At 36.4% G+C, this 24,365-nt stretch overlaps 1 protein-coding gene across 6 annotated transcripts in view; it reads left to right on the top strand.

Moving 5' to 3' along the window:
* Positions 1-24,365, top strand: part of AFG1L (AFG1 like ATPase) — a 182,773-nt gene that overhangs the window by 120,579 nt on the left and 37,829 nt on the right. For all 6 annotated transcript variants that reach the window (XR_013993152.1, XR_013993153.1, XR_013993154.1 and 3 more), the window contains one exon: positions 4,653-4,735. Coding sequence is in view for 3 of the 6 variants with exons in the window: in XM_081045262.1 (XP_080901388.1) it covers positions 4,653-4,735 (83 nt within the window). In the remaining 3 variants the exon portion in view is untranslated. The remainder of the gene's footprint in view (positions 1-4,652; positions 4,736-24,365) is intronic.

Genomic DNA, 24,365 nt, shown 5'->3' with positions numbered 1-24,365 from the left:
GTCAAATTTATAAAATTTTCCCTGAGACCAAGGTCCATCAGTTTAGTACTTATGTTTTCTTCTATGTATTTTTATTGTTTTAGGTCTTATATTTAGACCTTTGATCCATTTTGAGTTAATATTTGTATATGTTGTTAAATAGTCTGGTTTCATTCTTTTGCACGTGGCTTTTCAATCTTCCCAGTACCGCTTATTGAAGAGGGTTTCTTTTCTCCATTGTATGTTTTTGGTTCCTTTATAGAAAATCAGTTGCCCGTATACATGGGGGTTTATTTCTGGGCTCTCAATTAGTCTGTGTGTCTATTTTTCTGCCAATACCATATTGTTTTGATTGTTGTAGCTTTGTAGTATAATTTAAAGTCAGGGAGTGTGATACCTCTAGCTTTGTTCTTTTTTCTCAGGATTGGTTGGCTATTTGACATCTTTTGTGCTTCCCTACAAATTTGATGATTTTTTTTGTTCTTTTTCTTTGAAAAATGCCAGTGGGATTTTGATGGGGATTGCATTAAATCTGTATATTGCTTTAGATAACATGACCATTTTAAATATGTTCTTCTTCCAATCCATGAACACGAAATATCTTTCCATTTTTTTGTGTCTTCAGTTTCTTTCAATAATGTTTTGTAGTTTTCAATGTATAGGTCCTTCACATTCTTCGTTAAGTTTATTCCTAGGTATTTTATTCTTTTTGTTGCAATTGCAAATGGAATTTTTCCCCCTGAAATTTCATTGTTAGGATATAGGAACACAATGGATTTTTGTACACTGATTTTGTACAACTTTACTGTATTTATTTATTGTTTCTAATAGTTTTTTGGTGGGACAAATCTTTATTATTTCAATTCTTGCTCACAAGCTTGATATGTTGTGGTTTTAAAGGATTTTCTCCACAATATCTATTGTTCTTTTGTTCCATCTAGGAAGGGAAAAGCCAGAGTAGAAGCTATACAAAGTTATTTTGCGAGATGATTATTTTTCTAATGGTATTATTCAGAATTGCTAAAAATATACACAGTAGATCTTGAGGAAAATGCAAACTGCTGAAATATGGTTCTTTTAGTAGTACATTTTTCTTTCCAAAGTTAAAAGCCTTTGACTCTTGAGTATGTTCTCAGGGGTATGTGGACTTCCCTCCTTTTCCTCCCCAAACTTCCTAATTGCATTTTCAGATTGTGAAATTGTATTTGTCCTTTGTATACATAAATATACAAACTATTTTAAAATAAAATTTCATTTGGTGGCTGATTAGTTTTATGCATTTGAAATGGGTGATGATAAGAGGTCACAGGTCTTGCAAATATCCCTGGAAATTAGGAAATTACTTAGTGATCATGCCCTTATGACTAGATTCATTCGCACTGGGAAATAGCTTTCACCTTCCTCCACCCTTCCGCAGTGTTTTGACAAACCTAGTTTAAGGGAAAAAATCTGAAAAACTGGAGGTTTATTTTTCTTTAAAAATATAAACCAAGCTCGTGTTAGTATTTTTCAGACAATTAAGAGCTAACATCTAAGGGCTTGGTTATAGATCTTTTGCTGCTGATTAGGTATTCCTCAGTGGTGATTAGGGAAGGTACAAATGCAATCATTTGGTAGGGCTTAATCACTCAGATGAGAGAGAAGTTAGTTACCCAGAAAGTGAAATTGAAGCTTGTATAACTTCCATTAACCTTATTTTTTAATAGCAAAAAAAGAAGAAGAAAATGTTTTGACTAAATTAGGATTATTGAGTCATATAAGATAAATTGTAGTTTAAAAGAACTAGAGAACCTGGGGAAATACATGAATATATTGCTATACTGTTTATTATATTCGTAATGTCTGTGGTACAGATAGCTTATGAATAATTTGCTCTTATCATACCAGGACAGATTTCCCTCAGAGAAAGAGAATAAGAAGTGCTATTTAATCAAGTGGCTCTCCTTTTTTCTTTGAAATGGGTGGCTGAACACCCCCTATTAGGGAAAAGGGGGAGGAAGAATCTCTTTTCCCAGCTTTAGTACTTTACTCAAAGTTGAGAAGAGAGACATATGGCTGTACTTTTGATTTTTTACAAGTCATTCGAGGCAAAGGGGAGTGGAATGCATGTATATGGGCAATACCGTAGATTTTCCTGGTGAGATGGGTTACAGGGCCTGAGTTCTGAGAGGGAGGCCTGGGGAGTGGGTTTGAACAAGTCGGAATGATGAGCTAGGAATGTCTGTATGGGGGGCCAACTGGCTATTCGGGTCCAGCACCATAGGGTGGCATGATTCTGTTAGGCTAAGGGGCTGTTCTCCACGTGTCATTTACAAGCTCAGCTTTTTAGGCTTCTCCAGAGGACCAGCTTCTTCTTGGAGATTATTTTATACTAATCAGATTCACGATTGCTAATACATAGTTGACCCTTGAACAACACGGGTATGAACTGCATGGGTTCACTGTAAGTGAAATTTTTCCCCCAAAAAATACTTTAGGTGTATTTTCCTTATGATTTTCTTGATAACCCTTTCTCTAGCATACTCTTGTAAAAATACAGTATATAATACATGCAAAATATGTATTAATTGACTGTTTATGTTATTGGTAAGGCTTCTGGTCAATAGTAGGAGGTTATTAGGAGTTAAGTTTTTGGGAAGTCAGGAGTTATTTGGGGATTTCTGACAGCACACGGGTCAGCACCCCTAAATCCCACGCTGTTCAAGGATTAACTATATCAATCAAAATGCTATTACCTACCCCAGCCTTCCAGCCCAGAATCCTGGGTCTTTATTTCTAGGGTGATCAACTGTCCCAGTTTGCCCAGGATTGTCATGGTGTTAGCATTGAAAGTCCTACATCCAGGAAAATCCCTCAGTCTTGGAGAAACTGCAGAGTCCCAGGAGGATGGTGGATCACCCACTTTACTTCCCTGAGCCTGTAGCAGCTACACGTGGGACAAGGGGAAATGCATTCTCACTGCCACTGTGTACAGTCTCTTCCAGGCAGCGTAGATGATAAACGGTCCTCAGCCCTTGCATAACAGGACAACCCAGGATGCAATTTCAGGGAGGAAGAATGTTGCTGCATCTCAAGTGTGCCCAGATATTACTGTTCTGATGAGCTGTTGCTGTGTGACAAATGACCTCAAAGTTTAGAGGCTTAAGACAATGTTACTTCATTCTCTCTCCTGGTTTTTGTGGGTCAGGGATGTGAGCAAGGCTCAGCTGGCCGTTCTGGCTCCCTCAGCACCGTAGTGGCTGTCACTGGGACAGGTGGGGATGGTCAGACACCTCTGTCTTGTAATGTCAGAGCCTCTCCAGGTCGTTTCTGTGTCTGGGCTGCTTTAGGTTATCTCATGGCAGGGCTGCCTCCAGGCAGTTTGATACCTACCTAGTTGTTCAGGGTTCCAGAGCAAGTGTTCCAGCAAATGAGTAAAAAGCTACTTCGAATGTCACCTAGGATATTATTACATAGCATCATTTTCATTGTAGTCACAAGATTCAAGGGGTGGGGGACATAGATCTTATTGCTTGATGGTTGGAATGTCAGCATCACAACACATTGGAATGGAGAGGTTATGCAGCCATCTTTGAAAACTACAGTCTGCCACAATTACCTTGGCCCCAAAATTGCAATTTTCGTTAATGAAAATAGTGAAGTTGCTAAAATATAATTTTTTTCCTCATGAATTTTTATAAAGCAATTTTCATTTTGAATGAAAACAGAAAGATCAGTCTGTAAATTTTTTTCAATTGTTCTGAAAACTCTTGCTCATCATTGTTTTACTGGAATGAATATCTGTCTCTCTGTCTATCTATCTATCTATCTATCTATCTATCTATCTATCTATCTATCTATCTTTCTATCTATCATCTATCATCTATCTGGTATATGCCCCCGCCCCCCTAAAAAAAAGCCAACTGACCAAGATAGGTATAGCAAAAGTTCATATGCTTTTGTCATAAGAATTTTAGGGGCTGTGTGTGTGTGTGTGTGTGTGTGTGTGTGTGTGTGTGTGTGTGTGTGTGTTGTGTGAGTTTCTATGCACATATACTCCCTGGGAAGGGGGAAAAGAAAAGAAAGAGTAATTGGGAGAAGAGAAGGACATTATTAACACAGGATGACTCAGGTTGAAAGGAGGTGTTCGCAGCGAGAAAGAACTCTGAAGACTTTGATGGCTGGAGAGGAACTAAGGGACAAGGGCAGTGGCAGTCATTTAGAAGTGAAGCGCAGGTATACACATAGCATCACTTTAGTATGATCATCTGGTTTAAACCGTGGATACAAATGTTCTGGCCCAGCTCTCTTAGACTGTCTCCCACTGTGATGGTTAAGCCCCATGAATTATTCTTTCTGATAAGTTTCCAGCTTCTTACTTCTGGGTAATGGAAATTAGGATTTAAAAAAAAAAATTGTAAAGCAGTTAAATGGCGAATTTGCTGACAGCATTGTTTTAGCAAAGTTTCAGGAAGCCATGCTTCAAATCTTAATGTTTTTAAACTGATTTTTTTTTGGCTTGATATGTGTTTACTATTCAACTTTTATGATTCTTACATGAATTCTATTGTTTTGTCCTAAACTCATTATTTTATGGAGGAAAATTTCAAAAATTAAAAAGTTTTGATAGCAGAAAGATTACAATTCTAAGCCAACATTTGTTTAAACAGATATTTTATGTGTTTGGATTGCAGAAGTACTGTAATACGATCCAGCTAGACTCTGGGATAGATTACCGGAAAAGGGAACTTCCTGCTGCAGGAAAACTCTACTACCTGTAAGTTTCTTTTTTTTTTTAATTTGCTAAGTTTACTATCTAATAATAAATCAGGAAAAGATGAGAAAAATGAGCAGAGTAATTATGAAAGGCTAGTTCTGAAACCTGTGAGTTTTGAAATACAAAATGTTATAATATTAACTTCTTTGAACTGTTTTTTGCCGTCCACATTTGCATGATTTATAATGTGTGATTGGATGAAACCCTAATTAGTTTTGGGGGGAGGAGTGATGACAGATGGTTAGAAAGTAATGAGTATCCTCTTATAAGACACTTTAATATTAAGAGAATATCTTTATTGTGCTAAAGTAATTAGTTATTTGTGGACATTTTCTGACAAATGTGCCATTTCTATTCCCTGAAAATTGTTGCTTTTTTTTGTCAGACAATCTGTTTATATTTATCATTGTTTATTGACTTCCATATAGAACTATTAAAATATGTATACACAAGTACAAGTGAATAGATTTCGTCTTTTTTTATGTTTTTAATTTAAGTATAGTTGATATACAATTTATACTGTGTTATATTAGTTTCAGGTGTACAATATAGGGATTTGACATTTTTATACCTTACAATGTGATCACCTCACTAATTCTAATAATCGTCTATCACCTTGCAAACTTATCACAATATTAATGATTATATTTCGCTTCCCCTTTTTTCTTTTAAAAGCAAAAACTTTCCTGAGTAGGACTAATTTGTAACAATACGTGTCTTCAGCACATGTAGTTAATGCTGAAAAACAAACATAGTTTGTTTTAAAATATCATTTATGAGAACCTAAAAAGGAAAAAAGTGCTTCAGAAATGCAAACTGTTGTTTAGTGTATGCGGCCAGTGTTTGGCACAGAGTGCGTTCTTAGTAAATAGATCTGTCTAAGGGCTAATTGTGATTTAACACAAAGGCATGTTTCTGCTAATTTAAATTTTGATGACAATGTGCATGTGAGAGTTTCAGAAAACTTCTCGTGTCGCCACCTTGTAAGTAGAAGGACTCTACTGTTTTTGAAGCAGAAATTAGCTAGAAAAACCACATAATTAAAATTGCATACTTTACATTGCACCAAAGAGACTGTTCAGTTTATTATTCAGATTCTAATGATTATTTCTAGGAGGTTCTTCATCTGTCCTTAAGTGCTGTGTCTTTAAAGTACTTTATAATTTTAAAAAATTCTTATAGCACTTTTTTTCTTCTTTAACTTGTCCCCACCCCTAGTTTCTTTTATATTTATGCTTTCTGGACTCTTTATTTTCCTGATATTCGCAAACTTTTCCTGATTCTTTGCTACCTATTTCTCGATATTCCACATGTATGCTATTTAGCAATTAATTTATTATTATTCTCTTTATTCTATTAATACAAAGAAGGTAATCCTTGTTCCCTCTTTTCTCATGAAATATATCTGTATGTGGAAGAATTAAAAAATATTTTTAAGATTATTTATTGTTTTCAGTTACAGTTGACATTCAGTATTATTTTACATGAGTTTCAGGTGTACAGGATAGTAGTTAGACATTTATATAATTTAAGAAGTGATCCCCCCAATTAGTACCTAGCTAGCACTATACATAGTTGTTATAACATTATTGACTATATTCTCTGTGCTGTACTTTACATCCTTGGGTTAAAACATTCTTCCAATGGGAAGTTCCCTAAATAAAGATAATAGTGTGGGTCTAACTCATATTTGTTTCATAATGCTAGAGCAGTCTCGGTGGAATTTACACATGAAAAGGCTGTTTTGCATGGAGTGTAGCTGTTTTCTCTCTGACCTATCTTGTGTTACCTCTTCCTCTTCCTGATAAAAGTCATACAGTTCTAACACAGTTAAATTCAGGTTGTGCTTAAAACATGCATTAGAGGAAGACAGAGTCCAGGAATACCCCAGAGTCCAGGAAACTAGAATCTACAAAGGATTCCATGAAACTCTGAAACAGCTTTCTTAAAATACATATACATTCATTTAACCCTCAAGGAACATAGATTGGGTCATGAATTTACCATCAAAAGGGCTTCACCTATGGTAACCAAGAAGAGAGAGTTTGGGGACACACCTAAGTCAGCCAGAGGGTAAGGCAGACATGAGTCCCAAAGGAGAATTGAGAATTAAAATCATCTCAGAAGTGGGAGAATAATACTAGGTATCAAGACGAGTTGCTAAGGATATAATTTATATTGTTTCACATGAGACTTTGGGCAGAACTTCTTTTATGACAGAGTAAAAAAATGTCCTGGGGTCATGTTAACATTCCTGATTGAATTCTATTTTTTTTTATCTTATAGGAGAACATTAATTTTCCCCTATCACAGATTGTAATGTGCCATTCTGTATGTTGCCCTATTAAAGCAGTGCTTATTTTATTACGTTCTGCTTAAACATCTGGAATTGGTTCCTGAATATGCAAGTTCAGACTACCCCCTTGTCAATTTTACTAGCATCCCAAATGCCTAAAAACAAAAACAAAATTTCTAGCTTCCCCCCAGGAGAACACCAGGCACTATGTCAGAATTTCATATAAGGAGAATCCCATTTATGATCTTTAACTAAATAGAAATATTTTATTAGTCTAAATTTCCGAAAGCCAATTAAAAATGTCCCAAAACACAATCCAAATAATATCAAGAATTACCAGAGATTTCAAAGACAACCCCAAAAGTTGACATGGAACAACTTCTATGGTTTATAATATTGTCTGGTTTATACAAGAACAAATTCATACAAGGTATTGTATGTTTATGTGTAACCTATCTCATTTGTAGTTTTATATTCCATTACATTTAGAAATCCTAGAGTACCTTTATAAAATAGATTCCAGATGTTTTTAGCCTATACCAAGAAGTTTTCAATCTCATATAACAAACTCAGAGAATTTAAATTAGCAAGTTACAAGCCACAGAGAGCTTGAGTGCAAACACCCAAACTTTTGCATCGATTAAAACACCCCATGCTTGTCCAGTTTTTCATTCTGTTGTAACTACATAGTCTCCCCAGAGATGAGCACAAAGTCATTTTCTTGCAGGTTGCTTGGTGGATTGGGCTCCATAAGATCCCCATGTGTGGAATATAGTTTGCTTAAATCCAAACAGGGCAACCAAGCACTGGGTTTTGACTTTGAACTGCCTGGTGTTTGCCAAAAGTAGCCCTATCCCCTGCCTTCCAGAGAACTTAACTGCTTCAGATTAGCTCTCTGCTCCGGGGCAGGTGACACTACAAGTTATCATTTTATATATGCAATGAGCATCTCTTTTCAGACAGGAAACACCTGCTGAGGGAGGCATGAGTATGCCCCAGGCCGTTTTACTGTCACTTCTGTGAATGGTCGTGGTTTCCTGGGACAGGAAGTCAGATCACCCTGGACCCACCTTCTATCTCTGTCTCTTCCTTTTTCATTCAGAAGCTGAGTAGTACAATTTTTCTACTAAGTGTGTTGAAGGAACTGGGGTTAGGGGATGGGGAGAGGGTTCCCATGCAAACACCATATCTCCATCATACAAGCACCTCACCATCAGCATAGAAGCCATGGCCTCAGCAGAAGGTTTTGAACAGAACTAAAAGGGATGGAGGGAAGTGTTGGATCTGGGATTTGATTTTACCCAGCTTATAAGTGAATAGGTTTACCTGTTCTTGTTTCATGGATGCTGGCAGAAGACACGAGAGACATGGGTGAGAGACAGGATTTTATTACTCTTGGTACAATCATGTTGTGTTGGTTCCCTCCTTGCCCCCTACTCCCATGGGGGGGGGGTGTGAGTTTTGCTGAGGGCCCAGACGGATGTCTGCATAGGCAGTGAACTGTGTTATAGGGGAGGAACGCCAAGTTTGGAGAATATGCTATTGTACAGCCAGAAGTAAGCAAGCTTGCTTTTTGTCTCCAGATATCCATTGCCTCATCCCTTTAGGTTTCTTGCTGCAAACACAACCTTGAGAAATGGTTAGGACCTTGCATTCTTGGCATACTCAGCAAGATGTCTACTTGTAGGTGAGGGAGAGACGGGGGGGGGGGGGGGGGCGCGGGGGGGCGGGGGGGGCTATCTCTTCCTACAGGAGATGTTTAGCAGGTTTTTAACCTTAAAGAAGCCAGGCTTTCTCCCTTTGTTTCATTTGGCTCCTATCCACTTAAGTCATCCACTACTTCAACAAAATTACATCTGCACACATTATTCACTTAACACTTCAGTTAAATTGTCTAAAGACTATTTCAATTCCATGTATATGGGAACTATGGATCATGCTGAAAATGATGAAAAATATAAGTTACAACTTTTCAGACACAGCCCCAACAGTCACATGTTTTTACCTGGTAATATAGTGTATCCTTTTGAACAGATTTTAAAAAGAAATTTCTCCTTAAATACTTTTATCAATGGAAGTTTCATGTACCAAGTACTCTTAATCTTCTACTTGGGAAACATCTATTCCAAATAGGGAATCATGTCTGAGAATATATCTTTGAACACCATTTAAAAAATAGTCTGTTGATAAAAAACAGCACACAGCTTTAAAGTTATAGCTCTGTTTTAAAAGCTCTGTGAATGATGGTTTCCTTTGCTGTGAAAAAACTTTTTAGTTTGATGTAATCCCACATGTTTATTTTTTCTCTTACTTCCCTCGTGCGAGGGGATATATCAGTGAAAATCTTACTCCGGGTAATGTCCATGAAGTTTCTTCCTATATTTTCTTCTACTGTATGGGAAAAGATATTTGCCAATGATATATCTGGTAAGGGATTAATATCACAAATCTATAAAAAACTTACTCAACTCAACTCCAAAAAAACAAACAACCCAATTAAAAAATGGGCAGAGGACTTGAGGAGACATTTTTCTAAAAAGGACATACAGAAGGCAAGAAGACATATGAAGAAATGCTCAACCTCACTAACCATCAGAGAAATGCAGATAAAAACCACAATGAGATACCACCTCACTCCAGTCAAAATGGCTATCATCAATAAATCAACAAACAACAAATGCTGGCGTGGATGTGGAGAAAAGGGAACGCTAGTGCACTGTTGGTGGGATTGCAGATTAGTGCAGCCACTATGGAAAACAGTATGGAGGTATCTCAGGAATTTGAAAATGGAACTACCCTATGATCCAGTAATTCCACTCCTAGGCATCTACCCGGAGAAATCCAAAACTCCAATTCAAAAATCTGTATGCATTCCTATGTTTATTGCAGCACTTTACACAATAGCCAAGATATGGAAACAACCGAAATGCCCATTGGTAGATGACTGGATCAAGAAGCTGTGGTACATTTATACAATGGAGTATTACGCAGCCATAAAGAAGAAAGAAATTTTATCATTTGCAGCAACATGGATGGATCTAGAGAACATTATGTTAAGTGAAATAAGTCAGAAAGAGAAAGACAAGTACCATATGATCTCACTTATATATGGAATCTAAAGAAAAGACTATGTGAATGAACTAATCAGAAACAGTTTTGGGGACACAAAGAAAAAACCAAGAGTTGTTAGATGGGTGTGGGGGGGGGGGGTTGGGGATAAGGGGAAAGGTGAAGGGATTTGGAAGCAGCCGGTAACCACAAGATGGCCTCAGGGTTTTTTTGAAAATTAATTTGGGGAAGGTATTCAATCATGTTGTAAAGATTTTGTTGGGTATCCGATGGACATGCGTCCTATTTGGGAGACCACCTCAGGGATACTGTGGATACCTGATCATGGCATTGTACACCAGAAGCTAAACATTAATGAATGCCAACTATAATTTTATATATATAATGTGATGGTTCAGTGTGAGGTCGGAGGGATAGTGGATGGGGGGAGGGGGGTTCACAGTGTGAGGGATATAAATGATGAACGTCTAAGTATTACCTTGTCTTGTACACCTGAAACTAATAAATAAATAAATAAATAAATAAAAATAAAAAAAAATAAAAGGTCTGTGAAAACAAAGACTGGAACTCATACAAGTAAAAACATACTTCCTCAAAATCAAAAACTTCTTGTTTCTTTTTTGTGATATTCCCCATACACACACTCCTACCCTCAACGGAGAGAAACAGATCAATGAAAATTTAAGACATTTTTTAGCTCAACTGCTACATGTTCTCATACCTAAACTTTGGTAGGGTTCTATCTTCCGCCTGGAAAGTTGCCACCCTCTAGTTCAGCAGAGTCTCTAGGACATTCCTATACCCTTCATCATTACCGTTCCAGGTGTTTCTGACCCAGACATTGGAATCTATAGTTTCAGTCTTAGTTTTTCTTACCAGTTAGAGTACCAGCCCCATCATTTCCTATTTCCGTTTCCACTGAAGAACCTCTGAGATATCTCCCAATAGAAACAATGTGAAAATTGTTAAATCTAGCTCCATTCCTCTTAGACTGTAATTTGTTTCAGTTCTATATACTGGATTGTTTGTAGTCCCCTCCAGGCTGTATGCATACTCCCTTGAAACAATCTATTTCTCATCATCTGCAACAAAGTTTTTAAAAACTTATGCTAACTATGGATGTGCTGTGCTCCTTTCTCCTTCAGTTCCCTGAATTCTCTCATGGATCTTTTACATTCATATCATTCCTACTTCTGACACTAGTTTGCATGGTGTCACCATGGAACCGTGATGGTATTAAAAGGAAAATACCCCACAGTTCAAGAATGTAATATATTTAGCTGCAAAGGATACAGAAACATTGGGAGATAGCTGCACAGGACAGAACAACATAGCGTATTCTCATTTGCAGTTGTAAGTTCTTCTTGCCTGTGAGCGTCCAATAGCCGACAAACAGAGCAACTGACCAGAACAAAGATCCCATCCGTTACCTTCGCATTCTTGGCGAGTCTGGCTGTGTGCCTGCCTGCTCACCAGGTACAGTGACCAGATGCAAACACTGGGACACGCCTAGTTTATTATCAATTAGTGGGAATCAGAGGTCAGTGTTAAATCCTTCACAACACCAATACTAGGCCTTCCTGAAATCTATTCCTCAGAGGGCCAGGGACCGACTTTCTGCCCCTGGAAATGAGAGAAACTGTCTAGTTTCACTCTCATTGTCTAGTTTCACGGGGCCCAGGCAGTTGATCTGGTCTGTCTTTCAGTCTGGGGAAGGGAGGAAGATGTTGGGGACATTTTTGATGTTTACAGATTAAATTTTATCCTTCTTAGCATCATGACGCAGAACATACAGGTGTATCTACTTACGAGATAATTATATTCATAAACAAAAATCTTTATAGATAAAATAATAAATGTCTAGGATGTGCTTTAAAATAATCCATGGTGAGGGCCTTGAGGGAAGGGATAGATGAAACGAGACTGGCCGTGCATTGAGTGGGTGGATGTTATACCAGGCTTCTTAGACTATTGTCTCTCTAGGTATGTGCAATTGTCTCTCTCTATATGTACATATATGTGCAATTTTCCATAATGAAGAATTTTTTTTAAAGGTTCAAAAGTCTTCTATTTTTTTTTCTGATCACTCAAGTGAAGGTTTTATTCATTCTATTGGTCTCAAAGAAACAGCTTTTGTTTTATTGATTTTTCTCTACTGCTTTCTGTTTTCTATTTCACTGAATTCTGCACACTTCTCTTTATTATTTACTTTCTTCTGCTTAGTTTGGATTTAATTTACTCTTCTTTTTCTAGTTTTTAAAGATAGAAACCTAAGTCCTTGGTTTTTAAACCTTTCTGCTCTCCTTACATAAGCATTTTTTTAATTAAATTTATTGGGGTGACAATTGTTAGTAAATTTACATAGATTTCAGGTGTACAATTCTGTATTACATCATCTATAAATCCCATTGTGTGTTCACCACCCAGAGTCAGTTCTCCTTCCATCACCATATATTTGATCCCCCTTACCCTCATCTCCCTCCCCCCACGTCCCTTACCCTCTGGTAACCACTAAACTATTGTCTGTGTCTATGAGTTTTTCTTTCTCATTTGTTTGTCTTGTTCTTTTTGGTTTATATACCACATATCAGTGAAATCATAGGGTTCTCTGCTTTTTCTGTCTGACTTATTTCGCTTAGCATTATATTCTCAAGATCCATCCATGTTGTCACAAATGTTCCTATATCATCTACATAAGCATTTTAATGCTATAAATTTTCTTCTAAGTACTACTTCTAAGTGCGTCTCATACATTTAAATTTTTTTTTAGTTTTTATTTTTTTAATTAAAGTTTATTGAGGTGACAGTTATTAGTAAAGTTACATAAATTTCAGGTATACAATTCTGTATGAGATCCTCTATAAATCACATTGTGTGTTCAGCACCCAGCGTCAGTTCCATCACCATATATTTACCTTCATCTCCCTCCCCCCACCCCCCTTACCCTCTGGTAACCACTAAACTATTGCATCTCATACATTTTAATATGTCGTGTTTACCCTTGTGATTTTTTTCTTTGACCCATGGGTTATTTATTGTTCAGCTTACAAGTATGTTGTTCAGCTTGCAATCATTTGCTGATTTTTCTACATATCTTTCAGTTACTGATTCCCAAATTTAATTTATTATGGTCAACGGACCTATGTTGTATGGTTTGAATCTTTTAAATTTTTTGAGACGTGTTATGACCCAGAATATGATGTATCTTGGAATATGTTATTTGTGCACTTGACAAGAATGTGTACTCTGCTGTTGTTGGTAGAGTGTTTGATCTTTAAACGTCATTTGGGTTAAGTTGGTTGACAGTGTTATTCAAGTCCCCTGTGCCCTTACTGATTTTTCCCCCCTACTTTTTCTCAATTATTGAGATAGTGGTGTTGAAATTTCCAATTATCGTTATGGATTTGTGTGTTTCTCTCTCTGTAAAACTTGGGACCTGGTTGGGTTCCGTCTCCTGGTTTCCTGGAGGCTGGAAACTCTCCCCAGGTAGTAAATTGGGGCTTGCCTCATTTGTTTCCCTACCCTTGGGGATCACTATTCTCTGCTCTCTGTTATCCAATGTGTGAAAACTATTGTTTCATATATTTTAGACAGTTTGTAGTTGTTTTAAAAAGGAAGGTAAATCTGGGCCCTGTTACTCCATCACGGCCAAAAGTGGAATTCTCCAATCCATAATCCTAAAAACTGGTAAATAAAAGGAAAGAATCAAGTGTTTTTTCTGCCTGTTTTAAAAGATTTGATCCTTAGTATAACAAAAAATAGTGGAATCTTGTTTTTATATAAGTCTTCTAGATAACAAATGAAAAAAGAATGAGAAAATTAGAATAGGTTTAGAATATGACCATTTTGCAAATCACTCATAATTTGCATACTAGTTAATGATCATAAGTTCTACAATAATTGCTACAGAAATGGAACCTGAATTTGATCAACTTACAGGAAACATTAGGGGCAAGAATATGTTAAATGACATCATAAGAGTATATTCATCAAGAGTAGATTGTAAATTTTAAAAAATTACATGACTAAATTGCTTTTCCAACAAATAAATAAGAAAGAGAGAGAGAGAGATGGAAAAGGAACCTATAATTTAAAAAAGACTTAAAGAACACATCCACCAGTTTCAGTGTATGTGGACCCTGAACTAAGCAAACTGTAACAACAGAAACAAAAACAAAACTATGAGACAATCAGAGAAATGCAAACACTAATTGGTATGTCCTGACACTGGAGAATATTGTTAACTTTGTTAGATGTAATAAGGATATTATACTTATTTTTAATAGCTTTATTGAGATAAAATGCACATGCTGTATAATTCCCCTTTAAAGTGTGTAATTCATTGACTTTTAGTATATTCACAGAATTGTGCAACCATTACCACAATCCATTTAAAAACATTTTTATCACCCCCAAAAAAACCCCCATTTTCCTGAGCCATCACTTCCTTCTCCCCACATCTACCCCTGCCCCACAACCAGCCTCAGGCAATCTACTTGTCTACTTTCTGTCTCAATAGATTTGCCTATTCTGGGTATTTCATGTAAATGGAATTATAACAAGATGTGGTCTTTTGTGATTGCCTTCTTTCACTTAAGGTAACGTTTTTAGGATTCATCCATGTTGTAGCATGTATCAGTACTCTATTCCTTTTAATTGCCAAATAACAATCCAGCGTATAGATATACAACTTTTCTTTCTTCATTCATCAGTTGATAGACATATGGGTTATTTCTTCTCTTTAGCTATTGTGAATAATGCTGCTGTGAACATTCATGTACAAGTTTTTGTGTGAACTTATATTTTTATTTATCTTGTATAAATCTAGGAGTGGAATTTCTGGGTATGGTAATTGAGGAATTGTCTTCCAAAGCATCTGTACCATTTTACATTCTCACGAATACTATATAAGTGTTCCCATTTTTACACATCTGTGTCAACACTAGTTGTTATCTGTCTTTTTTATTATAACCATCTGTATTAGTTTCCTAGGAATGTTGTTACAAAGTACCACAAACTGAATGGCTTAAAACAACAGAAATGTATTGTCTCACAGTTCTAGAGGCCAGAAATCCAAAATAAAGGTTTGGGCAGGATCATGCTCGCTCTTAACCTTTAGGGGAGAAGCATTCCTTTCCTCTTTTAGCTTCTGCTGTTTGCTGTAAATCCTTGGTTTTCCTTGGCTTGTAGAAGTGTCACTCTAATCTCTGCCTCTGTCGTCACATGGCCATCTGCCTATGTGCCTCTCTTCTCTTCTTATAGGAACATTAGTCATACTGAATTAAGGCGGCCCACCTACTTAACTAATTACATCTATAATGCCCCTACTTCCAAATAAGGGCAGATTTTGAGGTACCCGGGGTTAGGACTTCTACATAGCTTTTTTGAGGGGGAACACAATTCAACCCAAACAAAATCCTAGTGAGTGTAAAATAATATCTCATTGTGGTTTTTATTTTGATTTCTCTGATGGCTAATGATGTTGAGTATCTTTTCGTTGATATTTGTATATCTTCTGTTGACTATTTGTATATCTTCTTAGGAGAAAGGTCTTCAGATACTTTGCACAATTTTGAATTGGGTCCTTTGTCTTTTTATTATTGGAATTTAAATCAACCTTGTGTTTCTGGGATAAATCCCACTTGGTCATGGTATAGAATCCTTTTTATATGTTGCTGGATTTAGATTGCTAGTAGTATTTTGTTGAGGATTTTTGTGTTTATATGCGTAAAAGATATTGGTCAGTAGTTTTCTTTCCTGGTGATGTTTTTGTCAGGTAATATTGGCCTGATAGAATGAGTTGGGAAGCATTTCCTCCTCCTCTTTTTAGATTTTCTCTTTCTTCTTGAGTCAGTTTCAGTAGTTTTTGTCTTTCTAGGAATTTGTCCATTTCATTTAGGTTATCTAATTTGTTGCATGCATTTTCTAATAGTTTTCCTTTATTATCCTTTTTATTTCTGTAAGCTCAGTAGTAATGTCCTCTTTATTGTTCCTGATTTTGGTAATTTAGTCTTTTTTTTTTTTCTTGGTCCATGTAGTTAATGGTTTGTAAATTTTGTTCACCTTTTCAAGGAACCAACATTTGATTTTGTTCATTTGCTGTATTTTTCTATTCTCTATTTCATTAATTTCCACCTTAAACTTTATTATTTTCTTCCTTCCACTTATTTTATGTTTAGTTTTCCTTGTCCAGAGTTTTATGGTGGAAGGTTAAGTTGTTGGTTTGAGATTTTTCTTCTTTTTTAATGTAGGCATTTACAGCTATAAATTTCCCTGTAAGCACCACTTTTACTGCATCCCATAAGTTTTTGTGTGTTGTGTCTTCATTTTCATAATCTCAAAGTATTTTCTAATTCCCATTTTGATTTCTTTTTTTGATGCATTGGTTGTTTAGGAGTGTGCTGTTTAATTTCCACATATAAGTGAATATTTTTTAATGTAACATGTTAATTATTTTAATGAGTTTTTTCATTATATATTTTGGGATTTTTTTTAGAAGCATTTATCCCTATAAGAAGTATAGGAATGTCTGAAAAGTCTGAAACTCAAAATGACACATTGTATGTTGCTATATGTTTTGGTAATTCAAAGGTCAGCAATGGTGATGAATCTGTCCTCTAAGGCCACCTGTAGGAAAAAGGGCACTATGGCGAAGAACTATAGTTGGTTCTCAAAAGGAGATGCACAGTAGTAGCTTTCTCATCAGAACGTCTGTTGGTATTTTATGATTGAGCGAAGCTTTGTGACATCGCAAACTTATAACTATATGTTAGTAAAAACAAAAATTTTCTACTTTAAAAACACAACTTTCTACTTTATATCCTGTAGAGCACAGTCAGGTAGACTGTTTATTTTGTCTGCCTATTTGACATCATTTAAATGCACATTTAAATAACTATTACTGTTGTGTTAACTCAAGGACTACTGAATTAAAATTAATATCAAGGGTTTGAAACTGTTTAAAACACCACTGAAAAGTAGTTCAGCAGCAAAAGAAATTCATCTTGTACAGATTTCTGTATCATGTTCCATCACTCAGCTCAGCACACCTTTTATCTTCTATTCCTTTATAAAAGTGTAATTCAACAATAGCATATCGCAGTGTTTTCCAGCAGGCCAGACAGGACCAGAATAGAGCTGGCCCACCATTTCTAGTTAAACACATTGACAAAGTATTCAACTCTATGGCTATACTTATCTAGTAATGTGTAAATAAGGTATATATCCAACATGTACAAGAGTAGATAATATGTATACTTATAAAAGCACAGAATAAAATTTTTAGATTTCCTTAGAATTCTTATCTTCTTCTTATTTCATCTTCAAATAGACCACATTTATAACTAACGGTCAATCTTCAGCATTAGAAAAGCTGATCTGGCAAAAGTCCTAGGTCTTTAGTTACTTGCTGTGTACCTTATTTAGCTATTAAATCTCCCTGGCTTCTCTTTCCCAGGTGGATGTGACCATCTTCTCCTTGAAGAAGAGTTAGAGCTTCTTACTTTTTAGCTTCTTTCTCATTTTTATTTATTTTTAAAAATCTTTGATCACTATAGCCTTTCTGAAATTTTATGAAAAAGAAATATTTTTGGATCTACCAGCTTCCAATTCTACATGTTACATCACTGATTTATTTGGGGGGAAATGCAATATATAAATTTGATAGAAATTTTATATGGAGTTTGAAGCTGAGAAGAGGGGGTGAAGGTCTGGAATTTGAGAGCCAAAGGTGCTATATCCCACCTTCTGCATTATACACGGGTCAAGATTAATGGAACCAGGTAAGTTACTCTCCAGGTGATTGAGAAGGGTGGGAAATTTAGAGACTGAAATGGATCTCTGAACAGTCAATTAAGCCTTTGAGTGATTGAGAAGAAGATAAATACTAGGACAAAATCCATCTTAACAACTGATTCCGTTATGTAAAACAAGCCTACAGGATTTGAAATGCAACCAAGTCTGTTTTATATTAAGGCAAGTATAAACCAACTTAATCTTGGACCTGCCTCCAGCCCCAGATTATGTTTGGTATGAGCACAAAGAGCTGTACAGCATGAATGCACAAGGAATCAGTAGAGTGAGAAGGCTCACTGCCAGGAAAATTTGGCACACGAACTCGAAGAGGAAGGGGAAATTTCTCCTTCGTTGAATCAGTGTTGGCTCTCTAGAATAGAGAACATGGAGAGAGAGGGACCAAGGAAAGCCAACCCTATTCTACTTGTTGATACCTTAACAAGCTGTTGATTTTTAAAAGGGAATGAAGGGGCAAAGTGTGGGTAGCATTCTGTTCCCCTGAGTCAATCCTAATGAAGTGGGAGGTTCTTGAAGAAATTAATTTCCATTTAAATTCATGAGTGACCCTCTTCTAGAAACCTCCACTTGTTTGGGAATTTTTGTTGAGAATTTCAAATGATCCAGCAATAATAAGGTCTTTTTTTTTTTTTGACGTATTCTATTTCTTGAGTCTAAGTTTTATGTTGAATGCCTGAGTTCAGCTTTAGAAATTTTCTCAAAATTGGAATGACTGGTTACTTTCGTCTGTGTTTACTAATTTAATATGGAAAAATAAATCATGATTCTCATACTTCTGAAGGAGTCAGACTTTTAATCCAGGGTACTGAACTCACAGGATTTCTGTACAAGTTGATGTGACATTTCCCCCGCAATGAAATAGTGGTCGATTCCAGGGCTTTTCCAACTTAAAGACACAGTGGTCCTAGCCAACAGAAAATAGAAACCTGCCCCTCCACTACTGTTTCTGAGCTTAACGAAAGGTGACAGAAGCAATGAAATGGGTGGATTTTGCCAGGGCGTTATAGATAAAGGAAAAAGAGTCTGTGCTCTGCTTGGGCCCCTGACATGACATCCCAACTTCCAATAAAAAGCATTTGAAAAGAGTGAGTGCTTCTTCTTTAGAAATGACTGTAATTCTCTTACTGTGGTCAACCTTTTATTATCTCCAGGCAGATTTTCTGTTTTGCGTCTTATCTGCACAAAGGACGACCATATAACTTCCCCCAGGTGGAGCAATTACCCAGAATTAAAGGAAGTCACTTAAATTCTTTATCTCCTACTCAGTTGTAGAAGCTTATATTTCTGTCTCCCTTCTTGAAAAGAAAGGAGATACAATTCATAACATCTGGGCTTGATTCTTGTGTTTTCTCCTCATCATTTGGATGTTACCCAAGTCACCTTTCCTTAAGATATGCCTCTTTGTGGTTACAATGGAACAACACAAAGCTGAACAGAGCGTTTTCTTCCATGCTATGCGACATGATATTCTTGTAGCCTCCAAAGAGAACTCTGAAGTTAGCTCTGAAAAATCATGTTTAACTTAGTGCCATCTTTAGGCTGTATCTTTTCCACTCACCTGCTGTTGAGTACCAGGTTTTGTCCCTTCCTCAAATTCTATTGCATAGCCTGGAATATTTTTCAGTTATGTTTGTAATGAGTGTAATTTAAATCACTATTTGTATTTTTTATAATCTATATCCTTGTATGTTATTTCAGTGCATTTTTTTGTTGAATGTGCCTAATGCTGACCTTAGGTTCTGTGTCCCAAACACTTGGTGTTTTTTTTTAAAACTAGCTGACCCTCTTTAGAGCTTCAGCTAGAGTTCTTCTTTAGAGCTTATAGAGTATAACTTTAGAGTATAACTTTTAGACTTGGTTGTATTTCTGAGTATAGATTTTTAGTGTAAGGTAGTGTTGCTATATTTTAAAATAGTTTTACTGGAAAACTGACAAAAGGGCTTTGGAGTCATAGACTCAAGTCTGTTACTCCAGTTTTCACTATTACAAAAATACCATATTTTTTTTCCTGTTTTGAAGTTAAAAGCATTTCTCTGACTGAAATTTTTATCGTAAAGTTGTTTCTTGAAATTTCCTACTTAAAAAAGTCAAGAGATCTTAGGTGTTTTGAAGAATAGATTTTAAAATTTTATGTATATCGTAATGACATATTACTAAGAAAATCCTTCTGGATTAACTATTGCATTAATTAAATTATATATGTAATTTTTATGCCATGCCCACTTCCGAAACAATTTGAGGCAACTTACATTAAAATCACTTATAGTACATTGACCATAATCACTAAAATGGAAGAAGAGATGGAAAATACGAAATGTTGGCCGGGATGTGGAACAAGCAGAAGTTTTTGTAACTGCAGGTTTGAGAGTAAACTGCTACAACCACTGTAGAAACCAGTTGGGCAGTATCTACTAAGCTGGACATAGATCTGTGCTATGAGCAGAAATTCTATTCCTACTTCTATACCCAACAGCCATGTATACATAAGCTTACCAAAGGCTGTACTAGAATGTTCATAGTAGCACTATTCATAGAAACCCCGAATTATAAACTACACAAATGCTCATTGTTAAGGACTGAATTGTGTCCCCTTAAAATTCATAGGTGAACCCTTAACCCTCAGTGAGCTTGTATTTGGCTATTGGGCCTTTAAGGAGGTAATACTGAGTAAATGAAGCCAAACTCCTATTATCAAGGGAAATGAGCTTATATGTACCCTAACATCCAACTTGAAAATGATTTATACTCTTAATAATTTGACCAATGTCAGTGCAAAATGACATTTACCTGTGTCTGGAATGTTTGGTAGCTGGCTAAGATCAGAACTATTATATAAGGTAACTTATGCTTTTGTTTAAAAAAACCTTTAATTTAAAAAATAACTTTTACATTTTAAATATTTGAGGTATTTAAATTTTAAACTCATTTTATTTTGCATTTATTTGTGTGTTAATATTGCCCTCTTCTAATTTTTTCTCCTGTCGAAGTCTAAATCAGGTAGTTTTGATAAGGGGCTAATAGCCAAAATATTTAAAGAACTCATAAAACTCAACAACACAAAAACAAACAATCCAGTTAAAAAATGGGCAGGAGACCTGAACAGACACTTATCCCAAGAAGACAAACAAATGGGCAACAGATATATGAAAAAATGCTCAACTTCACTAGCTATTAGGAAAATATAAATCAAAACCACAATGAGATATCACCTCACCCCGGTTAGAATGACTGTCAGCAACAAGACAAATAATAACAAGTGTTGGAGAGGTTGTGGAGAAAAGGAATCCTCATACACTGTTGGTGGGAATGTAAATTAGTACAGTCACTATGGAAAACAGTATGACCCAGCAATCCTTCTCCTGGGTATCTACTCAAAAAATCTGAAAACATTTATCCATAAAGACGTGTGCTCCAATGTTCATTGCAGCTTTGTTTACGGTGGCCAAGACATGGAAACAACCAAAGTGTCCTTTGATAGGTGATTGGGTAAAGATGATTGGTATATATACACAATGGAATACTACTCTGCCATAAGCAAAGATGAAATACTGCCATTTGCAACAACATGGATGGTCTTGAGACTATCATGCTAAGCGAAATAAATCAGAAAAAGTCAAGAACCATATGACTTCACTCATATGTGGGATATAAAACTGAAAGCAACAAATGAATAAGAAAAACAAACAAGCAAAAGCTCATAGACACAGACAACAGTATAGTGGTTACCAGAGGATAAGGAGCTAGGGGGAGGACAAAGAGGGTAAATATAAATATATATGGTGATGGAAGGAGCTTTGATTTTGGGTGGTGAACACACAATGTGATATATATTTATTACAGAAATGTACACTTGAAACCTATATAATTTTATTAACCAATGCATCCCAATAAATTTAGTTAAAAAGTCTATATAAGGTAAAAATCATTTTTGCATGTTATTGAAATATATAATCTTGTCATAGTATGTTGGTTTATAATAATGATAAGCCATGAATTTATTATATCGTTTTATAGAAAACTGCTGAAACTTTTAGTATAACCCTATGACAAAAAAATGATTCACTGTTTATTGTTATGGACACTCATTATTATTTGAAAAGAAATATAGTATTGAGATAAATACAGAATAATTGGGGATTCCAGGACTGTTCAAGAATAGTATCTTTGGGGGTTTAGAAACACTCTTTCTGGAATTCGCCCTGATTTCCCAGCTGTGTGGTTACCCCCGCCACCCCTCTGGTTCTTCATGACAGAGGGAATGCAGGTTTTCTATGGGAATTTTAGGTGCCATGAGCAATACTACTCTATTGTCTTCAATGTGAAATCTGTAAAAATAGTTAATTCACCCCATGTTTCTCTCATCTCCCAAGTGTCAGCTCCCTCCAGATTCTGCCTGCTTCTGTTCGCCATGCAATGCCTTCAGGTCACCTCTTTTTGTATTTCGTGCAAAGTTTATAGCTGCTATCAGCAGGAGGACCAGTTAAGGAAGAGTTTACCTGGTCCTTTTAGAAGCAGAACTGTGGTGTTCTGATAGAGCAGACCCTCTAATATCTTTCTGAGAGGCTGCATGGAAACTCTGTTTTTTGAGGGTTCATCTGTCCAAAAATGTTTCTATTTTGCTTAATAGTTTTGGCATGGATAGTTTGACAATAATGTTCCTTAGAAAAATTTAGACACTATATCATTATTTTCAGGGGCAACCGGATGGCTCAGTGGGTTAGAGTAGGAGCTCTCAACAGTAAGTTTGCCGGTTCAGTTCCCGCATGGGATGGTGGGCTGCACCCCCTGCAACTAAAGATTGAAAATGGCAGCTGGACTTGGAACTGAGCTGCGCCCTCCACACCTAGATTGAGGGAAAACGACTTGGAGCTCATGGGCCCTGGAGAGACACACTGTTCCCCAACATTCCCCAGTAAAATTAAAAAAAAAAAAAAAAAAAAGCTGATTGGAAGTTTTGTGTGCACAGATAGGGTTCTATTGGTTGATGGGTATTACCGGAGGGTGATCACGTGGCAGGTCAGAGTTGCATGGAAGAGCCCGCAGATACCAGTATCTGCACGTCTTCCTTTTCGCTGTTCACTTTCGTCCAATCCTTCTGTGTACTGACTGGGATGGGAGGGAGGGACTGCTGGTTTCACCATTTAATGTCTAGGTTTTCAGTGGTATCTCTCCCCCTTTCTGCATTGTTAAAACTATCCCAGATGGTCAACTTACTGTTTTCAGCTAGAGTGGAGGAGGTGCAGGAATCTGGACTTCCAGGTATAGGGAGAGAATCTAAGGAACTACCTTTGTCTTATTTTCAAACATTTTCCAGCTTGACCCCTCACCCATATCTTTGAGTTTATCTAGTAGTGCCAAACCTTTGAAGGGTTTTGGGTTAGAACTGGTTTGCTTTGTTGTGGCTCAGCACCCCACCTTTCATGTTGTGATTTCTCAACACACTGAAGTCCTGCTCATCCAACTACTAAGGAAAGCAACCAATCTTTTCTTCCTCTAGTCTCCCCACATTTTTCCAAGTGATTCTCCTAGAGAAACTTTCTCCCGTATCACTTGTCTAAAGAAGAGGGTAAAAACCCTCTTCTTTCCTAAGGGGAAAGCAGGGGAAAAGACTCGTATCACAAATACTAGTATTCACAAATACTAGATTCAAAGGGCAGTGACTCCTGATCCCCTTTCTCCTCCTTATAAAGACACTGTGATGGGGAGAAGGGGCATTTGGAGTAGGGCTGGTTCTCCTCATTTAATTGGGATGGGAGTCTAGATCCAGTCATTTGTGGCTCATAGGGGGTGTTAGAATTTGAGGGTACTTAGCACTTACAGCCATCAACTTGGGACCTCAATTGCAATTCCAGGACAAGAGGGAAAGTTGCACTCAGAAACCACATAATATTCCATTGTATGTTTGTATACAAATATAGTTTACTAAATTCCCTATCGTTGGACATTTAGATTTTTTAAAAATGTTTTTGATGTTAGCAGTGACATAGCACACATCCTTATAGTTGTTAACCGTTATTATTTTTGTAGGTGAGATTCCTAGGAACGGAACAGCTAGTGATGTGATATGCATGGTTTTAATACTCTTATTATGTATTATCTGGTTACCCTGAAATCTTGTACCAGTTTTACACCCTCCCAGCAGTAGTATATAAAAGGGTTCTTTTTTTCCGCATACCTAACGCTTGCTGTGAGTATTTTATCTTTTTCTTTATCTCTGCTAGTTTGGATAAAAGAATGGCATCTCATGGTTTTACTTTGCATTTGTCATTACTAGTAAGAATGAACGATTGTACATATGCCTGTTGCCTACTGAGCTATTTTTTTAATGCAATTTGCCTGATCAAGTCCTTTGACAGTTTTTTATTGGGATATTCCTTTTTTTTTAATCTGTTGGAGTTTTTTTATACATTGATAATATTGTCTGCTATAAATGTTGCCATTATATTTCCTGTT

Source organism: Rhinolophus hipposideros (assembly GCF_964194185.1).
Source record: "Rhinolophus hipposideros genome assembly, chromosome: 3".
Taxonomy (NCBI): Eukaryota; Metazoa; Chordata; class Mammalia; order Chiroptera; family Rhinolophidae; genus Rhinolophus; species Rhinolophus hipposideros.
The sequence above is the reverse complement of the archived record's forward strand: the minus strand, read 5'-3'. Positions and strand labels throughout refer to the sequence as shown.